Below are 21,674 nucleotides of genomic sequence, written 5' to 3' on the forward strand. Positions count from 1 at the left end.
AATATAATACACCTGCATTTATGTGCTTTATAGATCTGACTAATGCCGGCGATTTTGTAAGATTGGAAAATGTGTTAAGATTGCTAAAGGAGAAAAATCAGCCCAACAAGATGATAAGGGTAATTAAAGACATTAATACAAAGAACAAAACCAGGATAAAGGTCGAGAATGAACTAACATCGGAAGTAGAAATCAACTCGGGAATCAGACAAGGGGGTAGCTTGAGCCATTGCTTTTTAATTTAGTCATGGACAAAATCATACAAAACATTAAAGGTACTGCAAGAGGATATTGGATGGCGGAAAAACAAATAAAAATCCTCTGTTATGCTGACGACGACAAATACGAAGATTTAACCTAAAACACTTAAATAAAATGTGGTTCCTTACCGAGTTACAGGGTGTTTTATTTAAAAATTTAAAAACTATTTTTGCTCAGCATTTTAAAACTACATATTCGACGTATCCTTTTTATACTTGGCAGAAAGTGCGACTACTATAGACTACTAAATTATGATAAACAAACGTTTCTAGCTACTACCAGAGGCGTGCGACAGGGTATAGTGAATGGTTGACCCTTCTCAAATTCTACGCCACTGGAGAAATTACTATTTTAGTGCCATTCTTAGAGTCTCCAATACTTTCTACGTAAATAATATACTCTTCATTGGTAACAATAAAGTCATTAGTTTTCTAGATATTTGAAGTTAAATATGAAACGGCACAGTTATTTTGATTAATAACTGATATGATTCATATGATTAAAATTTAAAAATTATTTGTACCCAGTACTTGAAAACTATTTGGCGTATCCTTATCATACTTGGCAGAAAGTGTAAGTACTGTACACCCTACTAAATTAAGATAAGTATATTTTAGTGTAATTTTTTGATTTATCAATACTTTTTATGTAAATAATATACTCTTCATTCGTAACGATAAAATGATTAGTTTTCGAGATATTTGAAATTAAAAATGAAGCGACACAATACATTAATCAAAATAATCGTGTCGTTTCATTTTTAACTTCAAAGATCTCGAAAACTAATGACTTTATCGTTACGAATGAAGAGTATAATATTTTTATAGGAAGTATTGGAGAATCCAAAAATTGAACTAAAATAGCAATTTCGCCAGTGGCGTAGAATTTGGAAAGGATCAACCATTCACTTTACCCCGTCGTACGCCTCTGGTAATAGCCAGAAACGTTTGTTTAACATAATTTAGTAGTTTGTACAGTACTTATACTTCCTGCCAAAGATGAAAAGGATACCTCGAGTAGTTTTAAAATGCTGAGCAAAAATAGTTTTTATATTTTTAGATAAAACACCCTGTAACTCAGTAAGGAACCACATTTTATTTAAGTGTTTTAGGTTAACTCTTCGTATTTTGTGCTAAGGTTTCTCCAGTTACTATATGGACAATTATTAATGGAACACCCTGTATAAATAATCATAAGCATATTCATTTCAGTACTGTTTATTTTGCCGCATAGTGTATTTACCAAATATTTAATTTATTTTCAGAAAAATCCCTTTTAATGCTACAATCGTTAAAGCGAGCCTACAAAGTAGATCCGAAGAACCCGAAATTGCACAGTTGTCTTATCCGTTTCTACCAGTTCGTACAAAAAAACAAAACATCGTGGGATCCCAACGTAGATCAAGTGATAACTCAAGAGACCAAAGTCTATCTAGAAGGTAAAGATGCCGTTAGTTTAAATAAAGAATTTTTGGAGAAGAACTCTAATAGTCTCGGGGCTGTGCTTGAAGGTGCGAAGGTTATGTATGAATTGGACAAGAAGAGGCAGAACGAAGCGATCAGTTTGGCTACTAGTCTGGACAATAAATATGATGATGTAAATATTGAAGTAAGTGTGGTAATGAATATTATATTTTCTTGTAAAAGCCGGAGATTTAGGATGCTGCCAGAAAGCAGTTTCTTTTAACAAGAAGTCTTAGATTTAAAATATTGTTTATTATTTTTATTTCAGTTATTTTAATTGTTTAATTATAGTAAATTTTGTATCTGGGACTTTTCATCTTCCTCGTTTTACAGGCGATATCGCTGATTTACGTCTCAAAATTATTGGGATCTTGAAATTATTGCTAAAAGAGAAGAAAAGATGGTTCAGATTTGATTATAGTACAGAGCCTCTACTATGTGCTTATATGTATTTCGGAATAACTGTTTCCTCATCGGAGCACCTCGGTAGAGGCACTGAACTGAAATCAAATCCTTTCATCCTTTCCGGGCAATTCTCAAAATAATTACCAAAGATGCTACTAGCACCATCTATGAAACAAAAGTCTAATAAGTCAGGAAATAAAATTCGAAATTATTTATCCTCTGAGCTTTTTAAGTTGGAAAATAAAGCATAACAGAGTGGCGAAATACTCGACAAGGGAAATCTAAATTGCATTTCATAGGTGCTCCGATGAGGAAACGGTTATTCCGAAATACGTATAAGCACATAGTAGAGGCTCTGTACTGTAATCAAATCTGAACCATCTTTTCTTTTCTTTTAATTTATACTTTATTCACCTTTGGTGGATATTAAAGGACATAGTTCGCTAAAATTATTATCACGGTGAATGACAGGACGTGAAATGCAATTTAGATTTTCCTTGTCGAGTATTTCGCCACTCTGGTATGCTTTATTTTTCCAACTTGAAAAGATCAGAGGATAAATAATTTCGAATTTTATTTCCTGACTTATTAGACTTTTGTAATTATTGCGTTCGCGGTAATTTCCCTTAAATAAGGCAGTTCGTTTGTATTTGTTTCAGAGTTGTGACTACATAGCTCCATCGATAAAGCCTGAGGAGGCGGAAATAGCTATCTGGAGATGGTGGTCCAACTCTGAATCAAATAAAAACAAAAACTATCTTTTCCCTTTTATATTTTCTTTATTTATCTTAAGCAGGATGAGTTTCGGCTATTGTTTTAGTCGATCGTATTGATGCTAATCTTTCCCACAAACATCTTTGGTGCATTAAGCCATTCAAGACTATACTGGAGAAGTAAAAACCGACGTAGAGAGAATTGCAGAAACCTCGAAACAAAGAGGCAGAACCAATAATTTTACGAGCAAAAGGCTCTCAACCAACTAAGAAACAAAATTCGGAGATAGGTGGAGGTGACTCTAAAACCAATGGGCAAGATTGGCATATATGTAATACAGGAAGTGTGCAACATGATATGGAGCACAGGACAGGTGAATGGCCTGATGAGCGTTGCGAATCATTCTTTATTCGTATCCATAAAAAAGAATCACCAACCGTATGCAGCAATTATAGGACCATTACCTTATTCCTCATGCAAGCAATATCCATGTAGAGTCCTTTTCATGAGCATTTTTCAGTGCGTCACAGTTTTTCGATTTCTTTCTAACGCATTAAAATGTATGTGACAGAAAAAAAGACACGTCTGTGATTACAGACATTTATAACATTTATTCTAGTTGCCGGTAGATGGCGCCATAATCGAAAAAAGAAATATTTACGAATTATTTAATATATCTACCAATATAATCTGTACAATTTATAAGACCATACAAATCAAAGAAAATACCATTTTATAAATGCAATAAACACAATTGATTTGTTTTTATGCCAAATTACAAATAAAATGTGACTACTGTCAGATTTAACTAAAATGTCATGCTAGAATAAATGTCATAAATGTGTATTATCACGGACTTACCTTTTTTCTATCATTTGTGACGCACTGAAAAATGCTCATGAAAGGACTCTATAATCAATGAACGGCTAAGACAGTTTCTACTTCCAGGAACGTGTGAGCAATTTATTGAATACCAGACAGATAATAGAAAAACAAGGGAACACAATATACCAATGCATGAGGAAAGTACTAGAATTGGGATGGATGAATCACTAAAACAGGCGGAAAAATCAGTAACACAATTTTACTAACAGCAAATGAAGTCGAAATGATTACCATCACCGAATGAATCAGCCGGATAAGTAAAGAATTCGGACTTAAAATAAATATGGTAGTACCGTAAAAATAGAAGATCGAAGACCAAGAGGAACATCTCCAATACGTAGCAAATAATGAAGACTCTGGTGATAAAATCCCTACTTGAAGCCGTGCATCTGGAACAGGATCGCAGCCAATAGAGACAGCAAATTTAGAGTATCACCACGCCCTGACAAGGTCTCAAGGAATGAGAAAAAAAAAACAAAAAATATATCCCCGGCGGATGAATTGAACCACAGTATCCCGCGTTACAGAACTAGTACCTAGTACGACATTTTAATCGTGGTAACCGTCAAACGCGAAATTGTTAAAAGCGCGAAATTTAAATAATCTTTGTTTTCTGATTTTTATTAATTTTCTGTGCAATTTTCTTAAATTCCCTTTCCGTAAGAACCTTCTCCACAGTGACAGAAAGCACAGGACGTGGCACGGATAATTGAAAAGCACGGATAATCCTTTCTTAAAAGTGATACAAATGCACATACATTTGTAACTACATAAAAAGATACATAACATAAAAAACAGTAATTTTAGGTAGCTGTGCTCACTTTGGCATGTGACATAAACACATTTTTTTTCACAATTTTTTCAAAATAGTCTATTCTCCGTTTTAAACGTTAGAGTCAGTACGGTTGTATATTGTAAGCGGGATTGCCATTCTGTGAATTATCATAAATAAATCCTCCTTTATTATTCCACAGCAGTTAACAGCGATAATCTTATACAAGTACCTGCCTAATACTACCTTTCACAGCCGCTGCCGTTGAGAGCGGCAACATTGTCAAGAAAATTCTCATTTCGTTTGTATGGCCTATCCTCCGTACACTGAATCTCATGTCTGATATGGGGTATAGTAAAATATTAGCAGCTTCCTCAGCCCCCCGATTACTCCTTTGATTGATACCATCCCATCATTTTCTTCGTGTTGACTCTCATTTTCAAATGAATCAGTGTAAAATATTTTTTGATTTTTAAGTGTTCGTGAAAGATCTCTAGTGAATCTTTGTATTTATTGATATGGCATATTGTTTGCTTGCCAACTTTATAGATTCGTGATAATGATGGGATGAGTTCGCCCTTTTTTCTTCGTTTTAAAATCACTTGTTTTTTTTTCAATCGTTAAAATATTCTTTGTATTTAAAACTAGTTATTGACGTTTTTGAAACACATGTTAAGAATATATTAGCAGAGTAGCGACTCTTCTGTAGCGCTAATTCTCATTCATACAGCGTATCGCTCAGCGGCAGACGACTTGTTCTTGTTCAGATGCAAATCCACTAATGGATGTTAGCGATCATATTTTCCATTAACTATCTGTTTCTTGTAATGTGTATCAGAGATTGCATGTCGCAGACGACAAGCGAATGATTTTCAGGGATTCCTTGAGCACTGTTGCTAACGATATTGCATTATGCGTCTCCCTTATGGCATATAGAGTTTCTGTCAAGTGATTTACGGTAACGCTTTTTCGATAAAACCTTAAAAATGCAATTTGAGTAATGCAAACTCATAGTACGGATAATCCGCGCATGGATAATCAGCAGTTCGGATAATCCGCAGTTCTGATAATCCGCAGCTTGGATAATCCGCAGCTCGGATAATCCGCAGCCCTGATAATCCGCGTACGGATCATCGGGGTTCTGCGGTAAAAAATTTTCATTAATAATGGTTTTTGTTTTATAGGTTTGTACAGATATCCTCAAATCCCTTACCAACGGCGACTTCGGTAGCTGCGACGCTCAATTAGAAGAATACACGAAAAGGTGCAACGTCAGATTTCCCTATACAGCGGTGTTCAAGCCGCCATCATCGGAACCGGACCTCCATATCGAATCGGCCAATCACGTGCAAGAACACGACAGTAACTGATGACGTCTCATCGCGACGAGAAGAAAGCCCCGTAGTGCATCGGATAATAAAAGTGGACATTAATCAATCGTGTTTTTTATCAAATCAATTTTCATTTAACTCAAGGACTCAGATTATGAACTAAAGTGCGTAGAAATCGGCCCACTTTAAACTTTTGATCTGAACTATATTTTTTCCAGAAACTATTACTCGGATCAAAAAACGGGATGAACCTAGGACAAACAATCCCTGGCCAAATAATCCCGGACAAAAAATCGCCAGACAAAAAATCCCCACAAATAATCCCCAAACAAATAATCCCCGGACAAAAAATCCCCATAAAAAATGTCGGTCAAATAATCTCCACAAATTTTTTTCTACAAAATTTACCCACAAAAAGTTCCGAACAAAAATCCTCAAAAAATATTTGCTGCGGAATAGTTCTCAAAAGTTTTCCCGTGAATACAATCGAGGCAAATGTTTTTCAGCCTCAGTGCATTAGAGTATAGCAATCGCCATGAAACCGCTTTTCGGCACAAAAATAGTTATTAGGAATTAAGATTAAGCATGAAATTTAAATTCGTATTCCAATTTCCTGTTCCAACTGGTTTTCCATATTACTGATTCATGATGAAAACTTCAAATATATTACATGGCACAGGAGTGTTTTCAAAAATCGTGGAAAGCATAGGGAATGAACTAAGGCTGTGGGGACCAAATATTGGGAAAATAAATATTTTTTCTCACTCTGCTTTGAATAACTCTGTTCAAAACATTGCCTATGCGTGGTAATAACTGTTCGTCCTGGAGAAAACCAGTTGGAATAGGAAATTGGAATTCGAAATTTGGTAAAATCGAAATTACAATTCATGCTTAATCTTAATTGCTAATCATTATTTTTAATATAGAAAAATTTGTGGGGATTTTTTGTCCGGAATTTTTTGTGGGGATATTTTGTCCAAAAAAATTTGTGGGGATTATTTGACCGACATTTTTTGTGGTGATTTTTTGTCTGGGGATTATTTGTCTGAGGATTATTTATATGGGGATTTTTTGTCCAGAAATAATTTGTGAGGATATTTTGTCCGTACACATATATTGTTTGAAAGATAATTTAATATGAGTATATACATTCATGAAAATTTATTTCGACTTCTTATGTTTAACATTGTAAAATTAATGCATCAAGAAAATTCACTTTTTTTATTGCTAAGGTATTTTGACAATTAAAAATTTAACAATTAATGTTTTAATAATGGGAGAAGCATTAATAACTTCTCTGCATTAATAACTTCTCTCATACGATTAGGCGTAGATCTAATCAAGTTTGCTATTGTTTCTTGTGGGATGTTAAGCCACTCTTCTTCTACTGCGTCAATAAGCTCTGGGATCGAGTTTGGGGTGTGACGTCTAACTCGAATTCTTTGTTTTAGCTCATCCCATAATTGTTCTATGGGATTGAGGTCTGGACTATACGCCGGACCATTCCATGACCCGATGGAATGTAATTTTGCACGATTCTTGAGGTTTTCCTTGGATTTTCCTGCATAAAAATAAATTCGTCTCCTATGTAATCAACGCAAGGTAGCACATGCATCGCTAAAATCTTCTCGATGTATGTAGCACCCATTACAACTCCTCTCTCGTAAAGACGGTTACCCCTACGAATGAAAACAAGGACGGTTCGTGCCCCCATAGAAATTGCACTTTAGATCATGAAGGAACCACCTCCATAAGGACTATGCTCTTCAATGTAGCATTTTCCTCGTCTTCGGTACATTTTCCTCGTCTTCGGTACATTTTCCTTCTTCGGTCGCTACCATAGAGGCATATTCTGGTCTCATCTGTGAACAGAACAGATCCCCATTGTTCCAACGTCCAGTTCAGATGGTTCCGTGCAAAACGCAGGCGTGCTTGACGATGAACTGCAGTAAGTTTTTGACCAATCGCATATACTCGAGGAGTCTAGATTATTTTCCTCCAGTCTTCGTCTTCCTGTCTACTGACCAATTACCACTCCTCTTACTACGCGGAGTTGTTGCACTCCAACGACGTTAAAGTGTCTATTTCTTAATACGGTTGGCACAATAAAGTGATCATCACGAGCAGTTTCAGTTCGTCTCCTGGATCCTGTGGATCCTAACGTTGGAACACTTTTCGAATCGCTTCGCGTGTCATATCCAGTTGTACAGCAAAAGCTCGCTGGCTAAGTCAATTTTCTATTAGTGCAATAACTTTCTCAATAATTCTGGTGTAGTATTTATTAAACTCACACACACTTAAACATTAATTATTTATGAAAAACCAACACTATGCAAATTTTAGTTCGAGGCAATAATAACAAATTTTAACAAATTTCTTATCGTTATAAACATCAAATAAACACTTTTATATGTTTATAGGTTGCTAAATGCTAAGTAATCCATGACAAATTTATACCAATATTAAGGCATGATAAATAATTATTTTTCAAACAGTACGTATATCACTTTTTTTGATACAAATAATTAGTTTTAGAAATAAATACAGTTCAAGTCAAAAGTTTAAAGTGGGCCGATTTCTATGCACGCAAGTTTAGTACATTTACAAATTATTTATATTACATTTTTTAATTTGTACATTTATTGTAAATTATTATATTCTTAACTGATTTCCCTATTGTAATTGGGACTTGAAACTTTAAATTAATCGGATGAGTCGTTACGAGAAGAAGAAATGACATTCTTCTTGGCGGGAAAATTACAGTCTGTGAGTCAAAGCGCGAGAGAATGAATTTTAACGGTCTGCTATAGATTTTTTGTTTATATATTTAAGTTTCTCTTAAGAAATAAACTGTGTTGTAGAATTTTGAAGAGATTTAAAAACAACTGATTATGCACCATCCAATACTGTTTATTTTGCAAATACACCTATACAATATTTATTTTATTGTTTTATTTGTGTTTTTGAAATGCTTTAAAGTATCCGTACTCGTCAAGATTAGGAACGACTTTCGAAATTTTGACTATCGTGCAAAGAGCAGATAGAGAGAGAGAGTATTTGGAGAGAAAGAGATGAATGAAGGCCGGGCCTCATCTACCAGATTTTTAAACGTAGTATACTTCTCCTACTAAGATAATTTTCGGGCATTTTACTTATGTACCGATTTTAGGATTTTCAAAGTTATTCCTAGTTTTGACAAAGTATACGTCGTTTCTATATGAAATATGTTCAGTATTTATGATCTAGGATCAGTTCAGATCCCATTTCGCCAACTTCGAGCGGTCATAATGCTGTTTAATTAGCTGTAACTTTCACCTCGCTTTTTTCCTCTTAAAAATATTATTCATCACTCCATTCATCGAAATATCAGTCTAGAAAAAAATATTACAGATTAAAATGCCTAAACATTTTCAATTTCTTTGCAACACGAAAATGCAGGAGCTGCATAATACTCTGGTTAAATCGGAGAGTGCAGGAAGAGTCTATACCGGTTTCGGAGGTTTTTCCTCCTCATCAGTAGTCCTATATCCTCTTCTCTAGGATTTCCCCAGGTATCATACATTGGGCCCTTCCGAATTGCAAAGAACGAAATGCCGTTGATGAACTAGAGCCATCTACCGAAAAATAAAATAAGTTATCAATCGAAGTAGCACAGAAAACGACAATAAATATCGTTCCCATACCACCAGAGTGACAACAGGTGGAATACTTTCTTTGGCTACAACCTCCCGAGATTTAAAAAAATTATAAATCATACAGGATGCCGAGGAAATTAAGATGCAAGAAATTTTAAATAATTCACAACCCATCTGCTCAGCGTAGTAAAAGTTCCAACAAGAAAGATTCCTTAGTACTCAACAAAAGAGTAAATGAATTAAAATGTATAAACATTTTCAATTTCTTTGCAACACAAAAATGCAGCAGCTGCATAATACTCTGGTTAAATTGGAGAGTGCAGGAAGAGTCTATACCGGTTTCGGAGGTTTTTTCCTCCTCATCAGTAGTCCCATATCCCCAAAGTATGATACCTGGGGGAATACGAGAGAAGAGGATATGGGACTACTGATGAGGAGGATAAAATCTCCGAAACCGGTATAGACTCTTCCTGCACTCTCCGATTTAACCAGAGTATTATGCAGCTGCTGCATTTTCCTGTTGTAAAGAAATTAAAAATGTTTATACATTTTAATTCATTTACTCTTTTATTGAGTACTAGGGAATCTTTCTTGTTGGAACTTTTATCACGCTGAGCAGATGGGTTGTGAATTATTTAAAATTCTCTCATCTTAATTTCCTCGGCATCCTGTATGATTTATAATTTTTGAAAATCTCTGGAGGTTGTAACCAAAGAAAGTATTCCACCTGTTGTCAATCTGGTTGTATGGGAACGATATCTATTCTCGTTTTCTGTGCTACTTCGATTGATAACTTATTCTGTTTTTATTACAGATTATTTTAAGCCATAGTTAATGAAAAATACGTATCGTGGTACTGTCACATTGGCCTTACTTTTTTTGATAAACAAAGGCCGAAGTCCAAAAATATAGGTTTTACTTGTGGCTTTGATTGTGCGGAGAAATGAGATAGTATTTACGGAAAGCTGTTTGTATTGAGAAACTATTGTATTATAAAGAGATAGTTAATTTTAATCTTGACATCAATAATTTGCTTAGATAATTGTAAAAAAATATTTCTTTTGCATTATTTCATAAATTTTAATAATTTTTGCAGTATTCACCGTAAGTAGCATATACCTGGGTAATAAGGCTGTGATGACATGGCTATACAGTTATACAGGGTGTCCCCGAAAATAGTGCGTTCCTTTAAAGTATGGATATAATACACAATTTAAAACAAAAATTTTTATAACATTATAACATTTCTATAACATTTTCTATAACATTTTTTTCTAAAGTTAACCGTTTCCAAGAAAAAAATTACATTGTTCTCCATATATGTAAATTTTTATTTTCATAAATTTGAATGACATGGCAACGTAACCTAGAAGAACGTGCTGTGACTGTGGAAATTTAACCTAATAACCCCTTATTTATTTACTCTTTGAGGTGTGGTTTTTGTGGTTGGTATCTACCTGCAAAATAATGGATATGGGTTTGGTTGATATTTACATTATTTTACCTACCAGATGCAACCGACCTACAAACCTACTTTTTTAATCTTTAGATTTTTGAGTTGCGCGTTGTTGCCAGACTTCAATTTGCATATCAAAATATCAAATATCAAAATTTGATTTGTCATATCAAAATAATATGACATTATCATAGTAAGTTCGCCCTTACTCTTCCAAGCTTTTGAAATGGAGTTAGTGGATTTTCCCAGAACGTCCACGGTATATTTTCGTTTTTTGGTCAAACGGATGAATTTAGAAAAAAATGTGATAAGACTTTTTTGCTCTACCTATACCTTTAAGGAATGCACTATTTTCGGAGACACCCTGTATAGGTGTGCAAAATTTCAAGCAGCTAACAATGGATTCTTGTACCTATATTAAAACTACAAAGAAAAGTAGAAAAAGGAGAAAAAACAAATTATTTTTGCAAAAAATTTCTTTAATCCAAAAAAATTGGTATTTTTGCTAATAAACAAATAGAATATTTTTGTATTTTTACGGTATCTCTTTTAAAGTAGTTGGACCGGAAAACTGATTAAAAATAAAAATTTAATAATAAAAAAGAACCTACAACCGATGGAGCCAAGTCATAGCTCTTTTGTTAAACTTAACTGTTAGCTCTTTTGTTTATACAAATATAAATCTAAAGACCTATATTTTTTATATAATAGTAGGGGACCAAAGTATGCTAAATGTGCAGTCACTCGAGCGTTTTGGGGGACCTATTGCGTTGTGAAGAGTAGGTCCTAAAACAAAAAAAAAGTTAAGTAAAGTTTTCCATTTTAGTGGGCGCTTGCCATTTTTTAATTTAATTTTCCATTTTCAACAATCGTTTCTTCCGAATATAGCGCCATCTATCCATAATTCGAAAAAATGTTTCGAATAAAAGTTGCTTATTTTTACGTAAAGAATCCAAATCTGGAATAAAAATTTGGGGCTCCTATTTAAGATTTTAAAGTAACCCCCACCCCACCTCCGTGGCGGGTCGTGTTTGGTACCATTCGATAGATTTTACAAAAATATTGATTAAGTGTATTTTGCAGTTTTTCGATCTAATGTTTATTTTGCGAAATATCGCGGGATTTGTATTTAAAATTTAAAATTTACCTCCCACCCATCTCCGTGGGGGGTCATGTTTGGTATCATTCGATATATTTTTGAAAAATACTGAACACGTATTTTTTAGTTTTCCGATCTAATGTTCATTTCGCGAATTATGCGCTTTTTTGTGAAAGTTTTTAACTCGCCCATTTCCTTACGTCCCGCTCAAATCGTCAGATTTTTGAAATATACACTCTTTTGCATGTACTTAACTTACCTTATCTTAATCTGACAATTTCGAGTATTTTTAAGGACAGATTTTTTTTCGGGCCCCCCTTAACGAACCCCCCTGTGTTAAGAGCAAATATATGGTAGAGGTACATCTGCAGGACACCAGGTTTCTCCCCTATGATAATCTGATGCGCTCGAGTAACTGCGAAAATCCCCGCTTGGGCTCCCCTACCATATTGATATGTATATAATTTATTTGATTTGAAATATAAGTAGTAACCTTTAAAGTCTAAGTAAAAGCGAAGGTTCTCGCACGGACTCTCCCAAGGGTGAGTGGTGGGGGAACAAGTTAACAACTCGCCATATTTTAAGATTGGGACTTCAAATTGGAGCGCGCTGAAAAATTTGCAATGTCTCCGGTTCTAATAATTATAGAACCCTCATTATTGTTTAAAACTGTGGTAATTTAATGAAATATTTACAACTGGATAATTTTTATTTCCCTAAAAAATCGGAAAATGTTGAATATTCACAATTTTCAAAATTTTCAAAAATAGTGGCAAAATGGTTTCTTTGCAATTATCTCGACAAATTGTTGATGCATTAGAACTTGTAAAAATTAACCGTCTCTTCATAATATTATAATATCCCGTGAAATCAATCGTTTTTCATTTATTCTGTCGAATTAATTATAATAGTGATGTAAAAAAAGTACCTTCTTCTTCTTCTTGACTGGCTTTACAACTCGGGGTGAGTCTTCGCCGCATCCACTATGGCCCTCCATCATCTGCGATCTTGCGCTTCGATTTGCTATTGTTATACCCCAATCCTAGATAGATCGGTTTCAACATCATCCTTCCATCTTTTTCTGGGACGGCCCACTGATCTTCTACTGTCTGGTCTCTCGAAGAACACACCTCTTTAGCACTCTGTCTTCCTCTGATCTTACTACATGACCTGCCCATCTTATCCGAAAAAAAGTACCTACCCGATACAAAGTAACGAGTATTTGTCCAGCACCCAAAGTACCGATACCTCGTTGTTAGAAATACTCGTTATTTTGGTACTTTCGGTACAAGTAAACTAGCGAAATACCCAGACCCAGATGTAGATCTCGGTAACACCAAACAAAACAAATACTTTGTGGATTGGCATGTCAGTACCTGCTCGGTATAACAGCACTTCGAAAGATAAACCAGATGGCGACAGGTTGAAATGTAAACAGTAAAAAGGCCTGCCGAAGGGTAGCGGTTTATGGTTTTATATTTTTACACTATTAGGTTCGTTCTAAGACGACACATTTGTACGATCCCTTGAACCGTCACGAAATCGATTGGACTGTTTTAATGCGCAGAATCGCCCTTAAACGGTTTTCTTTCGATCCCGAACCGATTACCGGTATGTAACCCTCTTGGAACGGATTTGTGTACCATTTCAAGTTAGAGTTGCGCCTGAGCCATTTTCAGTATGAGTACCACTGTACCACTAGTAGTTTGCTAGATGGTTAGAAATGATCATTTCTAACATGTTCATTAAACATCACTTCAACTTCAAAATCTTCCTCAGAATCGATATCTGACAAAATCGCTGTCTTCTACGAAAAAAAAAAATAATCCATATTTTTAAGATTAATTTGAAAAAAAAAGAATTAATTATTTAAACGAAAATCAAGATTCACAGCTAGCGTGGATTGTGGATTATTCTATTATTGAATCATCAGCTGATCTCATAGCAATGACCAGTAAAAATGAAATCATTACTAACTGCGCAAGTGAGTACAAATAGTTTCTGCTTGAAGGCATGTATCAAAAGTACCGTTCAGTTACCGATTTCGAAGCGGTACATGGATCTCTTGGAACAACAAAGTGTACGATACGAATCATCCTTCATGTTCGCTTGGAACGCATTTCTTATAATGCGCATGATGAGGGCAGTACGAAGGACGGTTTTCATGTCACGTAGAACGCGCCTTTTTATTTATCGCTTTACTACTACAACGGTAATAAAAAGAAATGTTTTAACCCTGCTGTCCTGTTCGGGTCTATTTGACCCAAAAAATAATTTATTTCTTATTTTACAAATTATTACGCGGCGTAACGATTTGGTGTTTCGTGACTTTATTACCTAATATGAGGTCTTTCAATTGCATATGAGATAAACAATCAACTTCCTGATTTTTTTGATAAAAATGAAATTGTTACCTAGGGTACGTTCGGGTCAATGTGACCCGCGTATTTAAACCGTTAAAAATTTCCTGTGTATGTGTGTTTAGTTGGCAGTATTCTATATTAGCAGTACCTGTGTGTTTGTCAGCCGGATACGTCTGTAAATAAAAACAGGTCTCTGCAAGCTAAATCTTGTAAAATAAACTGTAGTATAGCTGGACGATGTTGCAAACCAAATTATAAATATGACCAACATGGAAGGACAGCATGTATTTGGAACCAACTGGAAAGACATGAATAAAGTTGGTTTCCAAGCATACATTGGTCTTTTATTTTTAGCTCGAGTTTATAAGTATCATGGTAAATCAACTAAAAGTTTGTAGAATGAAGAAACGGGTCGTACTATATTTCGATCAACAATGCCGCTTGATATATTTACAAAAAGTTTGCAAGTAATAGGTTTTCATAACAAAACTACTAGACAGGATAAAATACGTTTTGATAAACTTGCGGCAATACGTGAAATTTATGAAACATGTGTAGAAAATGTAAAAAAAATTTTTAAGCCTGATGACAATGTTACCGTCGATAAGCAACTAGTTGCCTTTAGAGGCCGCTCTCCCTTCAAATGGTACATTCCAGCAAGCCAGCGAAATATGGCACAAAACTTTGGGGTTTATGTAGTTATGAACAGTAAAACTTCTTACGCTCTAAAATTGCAGATCTATACAGAAATGCGTGTGATGTGTGACTTGAGTAGTGATTTGGAAGGCCACAATATTACGTGTAATAACCTTTTTGCATCGTAAAATTTAGGACAATTTCTTCTAAAACAAGTACAATTTCAAGTAGATACAATGCCGGGGATTATAAGTAAAATAAACCGGAGCTTTCAGCAAAAATCGCGAAAAAAGAAGTTCATAGCTCGTCTTTTTTGCTTTATGCAAGATTTGACAATATTCCTAAAAATAATAAAAATGTTATTCTTATGAGTACTTTGCGTCATGAATCGATGCATCGCTTTCATCAAATGAAAAAGCCCCAAATTATTTTAGATTACAATTCCAATAAGGGAGCAGTGGATACTCTAGATTAGCTTGTTGGCACGTATACATGTGAGAAGAGATAAATCGCTGGCCAATGATTGTTTTTTCTAATCTGCTGGACATTTCTGCCTACAACGCGTTCGTGTTATGGGCATCAATAAGTATCCAATGGAATACCAATAAATTGGGAAAACAGCGAACTTTTCTTGAGGAATTGGGAAAAAACTTATGAAACCAGTCATCATTTCCAGAAAAAATATAACAATAACTAAAGGCTCTTACGAACTGGTAAAAAGTACACGAGCAGGAACAAGTAGACAAGATGGAAATGCTAGTGAACCGTCTATGGACAATCTAACTCCGCCTGCTAAACGAACACGCTGTAAACTTGCCATAAAAACGATAACAAGACTAATTATTATGTTGTATATTATATCACAAACATATTTGTAAAATCCATTCTTTTTATTACTGTCCCAGTTGTAAACTGAATTAAATTTTTGTAGATATTTGTTACTAGGCTTTTTTGAAAGAAAAAATGCCTTTTGTTTTTGTTAATAAGGTTTAATTTACATTAACAACATAATTTTTGTTTAATTAACCATAATTTCTTGTTAATAAAGTTTTATTTATCACCATTGTTTCGATTAAGGAGCGTAAACCATAGTTGGGTCATATTGACCCGAACAGTACATTTGTGTAGTTGACTCGAACGGGACAGCAGGGTTAATATAAAAATGAACATAAATAGGCAGAACGATGGTTCAGAGACCAGAAAAAGAATCTAATATTTTACTCTGTTAGTTTGAAATAATATTTGTTTGCTTTGAGTGAATGCATTTTTAAAAGAGACAAGTACCGAAAACTATCACCATTACATTTTAAATACAAATCCCTAAAGTCACAAATATTCTACCTGAAAACTTATACCATTGCCTTTTCAAAACAAATCCCTAAAGTCATAAATATTGTATTCTACCTGAAAACTTAAGGTACCGAAAGTAACTAGTATAAAGTGCCGGGTATTGATAGTTAAAGTAACGAATCGTTACAAATATTCAAAAGTAAAGAAAATTTACATTACTAATTTATAATGAAATTCCAAGAGATGAGGTCCACCCTGAACACCAGGTAGTTCGAGGACCATCCTCTTTATCATATTTCTGTTCAGCGACCTCGAGAACTCCTCAGTAATAAAATTGAACTCATTTCTGTCAATATTTTCATAGTCATTTCGAGTTACAAATCTTTCATTTTCTATGCACCTGGAAATGCATCCTTCTGTACAAAATGCAATTTTCATTTTATCATTATGAATTTTGTTCACAGACTTTCTTGACACTTTCCCAAATCGAATACAAAAAGTTGCATAGCGATTGATCTTACTGTGGAAAGTTGGTGGGTTTAGTGCTTCATTGTGTCGCCTACAAGTTAAATCACTTGAAATTTTTGGAAAAGGTATTCTCTCTCTTTTGGACCATCACTCCTAGTGGAGTATTGGACGCATCTGCGTTTCTTGGCCGATAGTGTAAGACGGCTGGTGGCTAGCTCAGCGCGTCTTCTTGTGTTTATTCTCTGGGTAATCTGCGTACTAGTTACTTCCATTCTTCTCTGTTTCTTGCTTTGTTTTTAGTAAAAGGTATTAATAATTTTCAAAGAATCGACTTCTGAAGCCATTTTGCAATAATTAAGAAACAAATTAACAAAAATAACTTTACAAACTCTCATTTTTAAGGATTTTTTATGTTTTCTGGTAAAGTTGTGTCACTTTTTGGTATAATTTACCGGGCTTTTTATTTACTAATTTCTCTTATCTAAGAACATTCTTCCAATATTAATATTGTTCTGAAGCTATTTCCTTGTGAAATCTTATACAGGGTGTTTGGTAAAGAATGGGCCATAGCTTAACCTTAGATTCTTGAGCTTAAAATAGGTCGATTTAGGCTAACTTACCTTAGTACGAAAGTTGATAATAACCGAAATACAGGGTGTCAAAGTTAAACTTTTATTTTATTTATTCTTGAATATTTCCTGACAGGCATGGGACAACAACACGAAATTTGGTAAGCGGGATTTTTTGGGATGAGATATGTAAATTCGCCACTAAAAATGATGTATTACCCAGAGGGCGCCACATACGCCTTTCAGCGCTTAATACCTTAAATTTTTTTCCCCCACTCTACATACTTTTTGAATCAAAACTTTTATTCTCTTAATATTTATACTTAAAAAAGGTAGATATACTACATTCATCTCGCTAAACTCAACCGTTTTCGAGATAAACGCATTTCAAATCTGCCAACACAATTTTTTGCATAATAATATCATTGTAGTTACACCCGAAAAATAACTTAAAACCATAAAAATTTACAAAAATGTATCGCAAATTTCTTCAAATGGAATTTGCGATGCAATGACATAAATATGAGAACTGCCACACTTATTATGCAAAAATATGTCTAACTACAATATTTTACAAAAAGTTGTATCGCAGGTTTAAAATCCGTTTATCTCGAAAACAGTTGAGTTTTGTATATATAATGTAGTATATCTTTTTTATGTAAAAATATTAAGAGAATAAAAGTTTAGATTCAAAAAGTATGTATAGTGGGTAATAAAAAAAATTGAACCTATTAAATGAGCGCTGAAAGGCGTATGTGGCGCCCTCTGGGTAATACATCATTTTTGGTGGTGAATTTAGATTTCTCGTCCCAAAAAACACCCGCTTACTAAATTTCGTGTTATTATTCTATGCCTGTTAGGAAATATTCAAGAATAAATAAAATAAAAGTTTAACTTTGACACCATGTATTTCGGTTATTATCAACTTTCGTACTAAGGTAAGTTAGCTTAAATCGACGTATTTTAACCTCAGGAATCTGAGGTTAAGCTATGGCCCGTTCTTTACCAAACACTCTGTATTTTACTATTTTATTTGAAAATAAAGTTACAATTTAAGTTTGAGTTTAAATTTATTTGACATTTCGACTTCCACTTAGGAAATCCACTCCATCCAAGTAGAAAATTGCAGTGGAAGTCGAAACGTCACATAAATTTAATTTCAAACTTAAATTATGGTTTTACTTTCAATCTTGGGTCAAAACACTCGCGGTGAATTCACAATGATATAATTGTTAAATAATATATGTTGCAAGGAAGTAATTAAAAAAAATGAAATTGTAAAATATTTAAATGACATTGAAAAATGATTAAACAAAAAATCTTGGCATAATCGGTATTAAAAAAATTAGAACGTCCGCAGACTGGTGTAAATAAAGAATTTACACAATTTAGTGAAATTTAAAAAATAGGGTAATCGAGGCTTTTTACCTTAAACTTATAAAGAGTTTCTAAGGATTTTATATAATAAAACAAATAAATGAGTGTTGGTATCGTTTAAAAAAAGTGGACAATGAGAGGGTGATTATTGTAATACGTGACATTTGTTTTGTTAGATGTATCCACCGAGTCGCCACAACTGACTTTATGGATAGTTAGGCAGGTGACCTTGCTGATACTAATTATCTAACAGACTAAAAATAGTGTTTGAACGTTCCGACAAAAGTCAATTTACAGAGTTCTATTTTACTCATAAAAATCAGATTCCAACAATTTTATTACTACCACCCATTAGTACCCTTTCAGACTAAGACACTGGTGTCTGACACCGATGTCCGCCACCGGTGTTCAATTGCAGCAAAGCATTGTTGAGCCACTAAAATCAGCCAGATACTCCAAACCCAGGCAACCAAATAACGTTTACAAAACGTTGAAAAAACGTCATAATTATCAACAAACCACGTCAGTTTATCACGTTTTTTGGACGTCGAAAGTCACGTGAATATGTCCCACCATAATTGACGTCATTTTTATCACCTTTTAAATACGTGATATCAAAAACTTAGTTTTTATGTCGTTTTTTAGATTGTTTCATTTGATGGTTTTAAAGATACACAATAATTATTCGTATGAGCATTGTTGGTATTGCAATTTTTCATTTAACCGTTTTAAATTTAGCCCATAGGCTAAAAGTAAAACCAAATTGGAAGACTCTCTAAAATGTATAGAAGGACAATACCCTCAATGCAACATACCTATAGGTATAGAATTTTCACTTTTTATATATACTTACTGTCAAAATTGAAACAACATAACATATAAACTAATAAATAATTTATTGTTAATTTACTGTTAAAATTGAAACAACATAACATATAAACTAATAAATAATTTATTGTTAATTTAATTAAACTCGATAACACATAATTAGTTCATTAACAGAAAATAAACACCAAAACAAAACATAACCTCAAACAGTTTTCAAGAAGAATAATTGTATTAAACTTACTCACTTAAGAAAAGCTAATGAAAATCTCTTAATTAACACGTTTCTTCAACTAAATATCTAAATGAAAAGTCTTATTTTACCACATAAAGCACCTAAACAAATGAAACACCTCTTATGGAAATTGTTTGTAGTCATAAGCATTAAGTCTTTAAGCTCCTCCCAATTTTGTGACGTCAGATTGTCAGACTTGAAATGAAAACGTGTTTTTAGGCGTAATTTAGCGTTATTAATCTTAAGGTTTTCTCCTTACGTTTTATTTTACGTTTTGTGTGATAGGACAAATCCTATACAATAAAATGTGGCGTTTAACAGCAAAACGTACGTTTTGTCGAATTGAAAAATGTATAGGATTTGTCCCATCACACAAAATGTACCTACAATAAGACGTAGCGTGAAAATAGCAAAACGTACGTCTTGTCGAATCAAAAAAATTAAATCTGCTTATTGACCAAAGGTACGTTTTGTCGTATATTTTGTATGACCCACAAAACGTACAAGAAAACGTCTTTGCCTAGGTCCCCACATATTTAGCAAGTTTGGTTATTTTCTTCTGGATCCATATTATCATCTGTATCAACGTAAGTTATTTCGGTTAAGCCCTCGGAATCAGAAGAATCAGCATTAAATAATTCTCGATTGGGTTTTTTAATTAGAATTTTTTTCTACTTTATTGTAGCCTGTTTCTTACTTATTTTCTTTTCTTTTGGCATTTGTAACCTCTTTTTCTTTGAAAACTTCTTTAACCGGAGTACCAGAAATAACAAGCGATGGAAGTCTTTTTGTAGGGCGTCTATATTTTCGTTCTGCCATAGGTAATGAGAGAAGCTCAGACGCTACTACTCTATTGCTTAGATGTTTTGCGTCTCCTTTGTTAGGCGTTTTTGGTGCCTCTATCTCTTGAGATACCTGTTGAGGTCGATTCTTCTTCATGTACCATGTCCTTCCGGAATGTTGGCTACAATCATAGCTATCTTAATTTTATGCACTGCCACCCTAAATAGCATGCTTGTATCAATACCATACCAATCTCGCAAGTTCTTCAACCATGATGTTCTTCTTCGTCCTGATTGAGTTTGAAGATAAATAATGTTAAAAATACATTTACAATTTGTTGGAATACTGTTTTTTACTGTCGTTTTAGATACCAATAGGTTTGTTCAACATATATTTTTAGTTCAATTAGAATATAGTCAATCTCAAACGCTCCGCGGAAACGTTATATTAGGAGTATCGTCGCGATGCCTCGATAATATTTTGTGTCCAGGCTTTGACTCTAAGCAAACGGTATTGTCATAGTCATTCATGTTTTGTGAATGTATTTGTGATGCTTTATCACAAAAATTTATATGGAAGACGGAAATAATCAAGTTAGAACAGCAAGTAATAATATATCGTCACAGAATGCTCTATGACCTATGACATACAAATATTACAGTAGAAAAAAATGAAAGAATAGGGCTTTTCATTCACAGTCATTTGTTTCGAGCTTCTGTCATAATGTCGTATAATCCGTGTATATTAATATTATATATTAATATATATTAATAGTATACACAGATTATACAACACATGCCAGAAGCTCGAAACAAATGACAATGGATGAAAAGCCCTATACCCATGAACGATCACATCAATCACTTATTTTGTATTTGCTTTCTTTTTCTATAAATAACAAACGTTTGTTATAGAAAAAGACAGCAAAAACAAAATAAATGATTGATGTAATCGTTCATGGGTATTCTTTCATTTTTCCGACTGTATACGCTGTGAGCTTCGCTGGTGTCGCTCCTGGCGGATTACTAATCAACTTTCACTGGTAATTTTTAAATTTATTATTTAATTATTATCGCTTAATATTTACAACGCAAAAAAGTAATTAAA

General features: G+C 33.9%; 1 protein-coding gene across 1 annotated transcript in view; it reads left to right on the forward strand.

Moving 5' to 3' along the window:
- Positions 1-8,772, forward strand: part of LOC114343449 (N-alpha-acetyltransferase 16, NatA auxiliary subunit) — a 504,210-nt gene extending 495,438 nt beyond the window's left edge. The window contains exons 11-12 of the mRNA XM_050652366.1: positions 1,526-1,869; positions 5,685-8,772. Coding sequence (XP_050508323.1) covers positions 1,526-1,869; positions 5,685-5,870 — 530 coding nt within the window. The 3' untranslated portion in view covers positions 5,871-8,772. The remainder of the gene's footprint in view (positions 1-1,525; positions 1,870-5,684) is intronic.
- Positions 8,773-21,674: the final 12,902 nt, after the last annotated feature.

This window comes from Diabrotica virgifera, chromosome 5 (genome assembly GCF_917563875.1).
Source record: "Diabrotica virgifera virgifera chromosome 5, PGI_DIABVI_V3a".
Lineage (NCBI taxonomy): Eukaryota > Metazoa > Arthropoda > Insecta > Coleoptera > Chrysomelidae > Diabrotica > Diabrotica virgifera.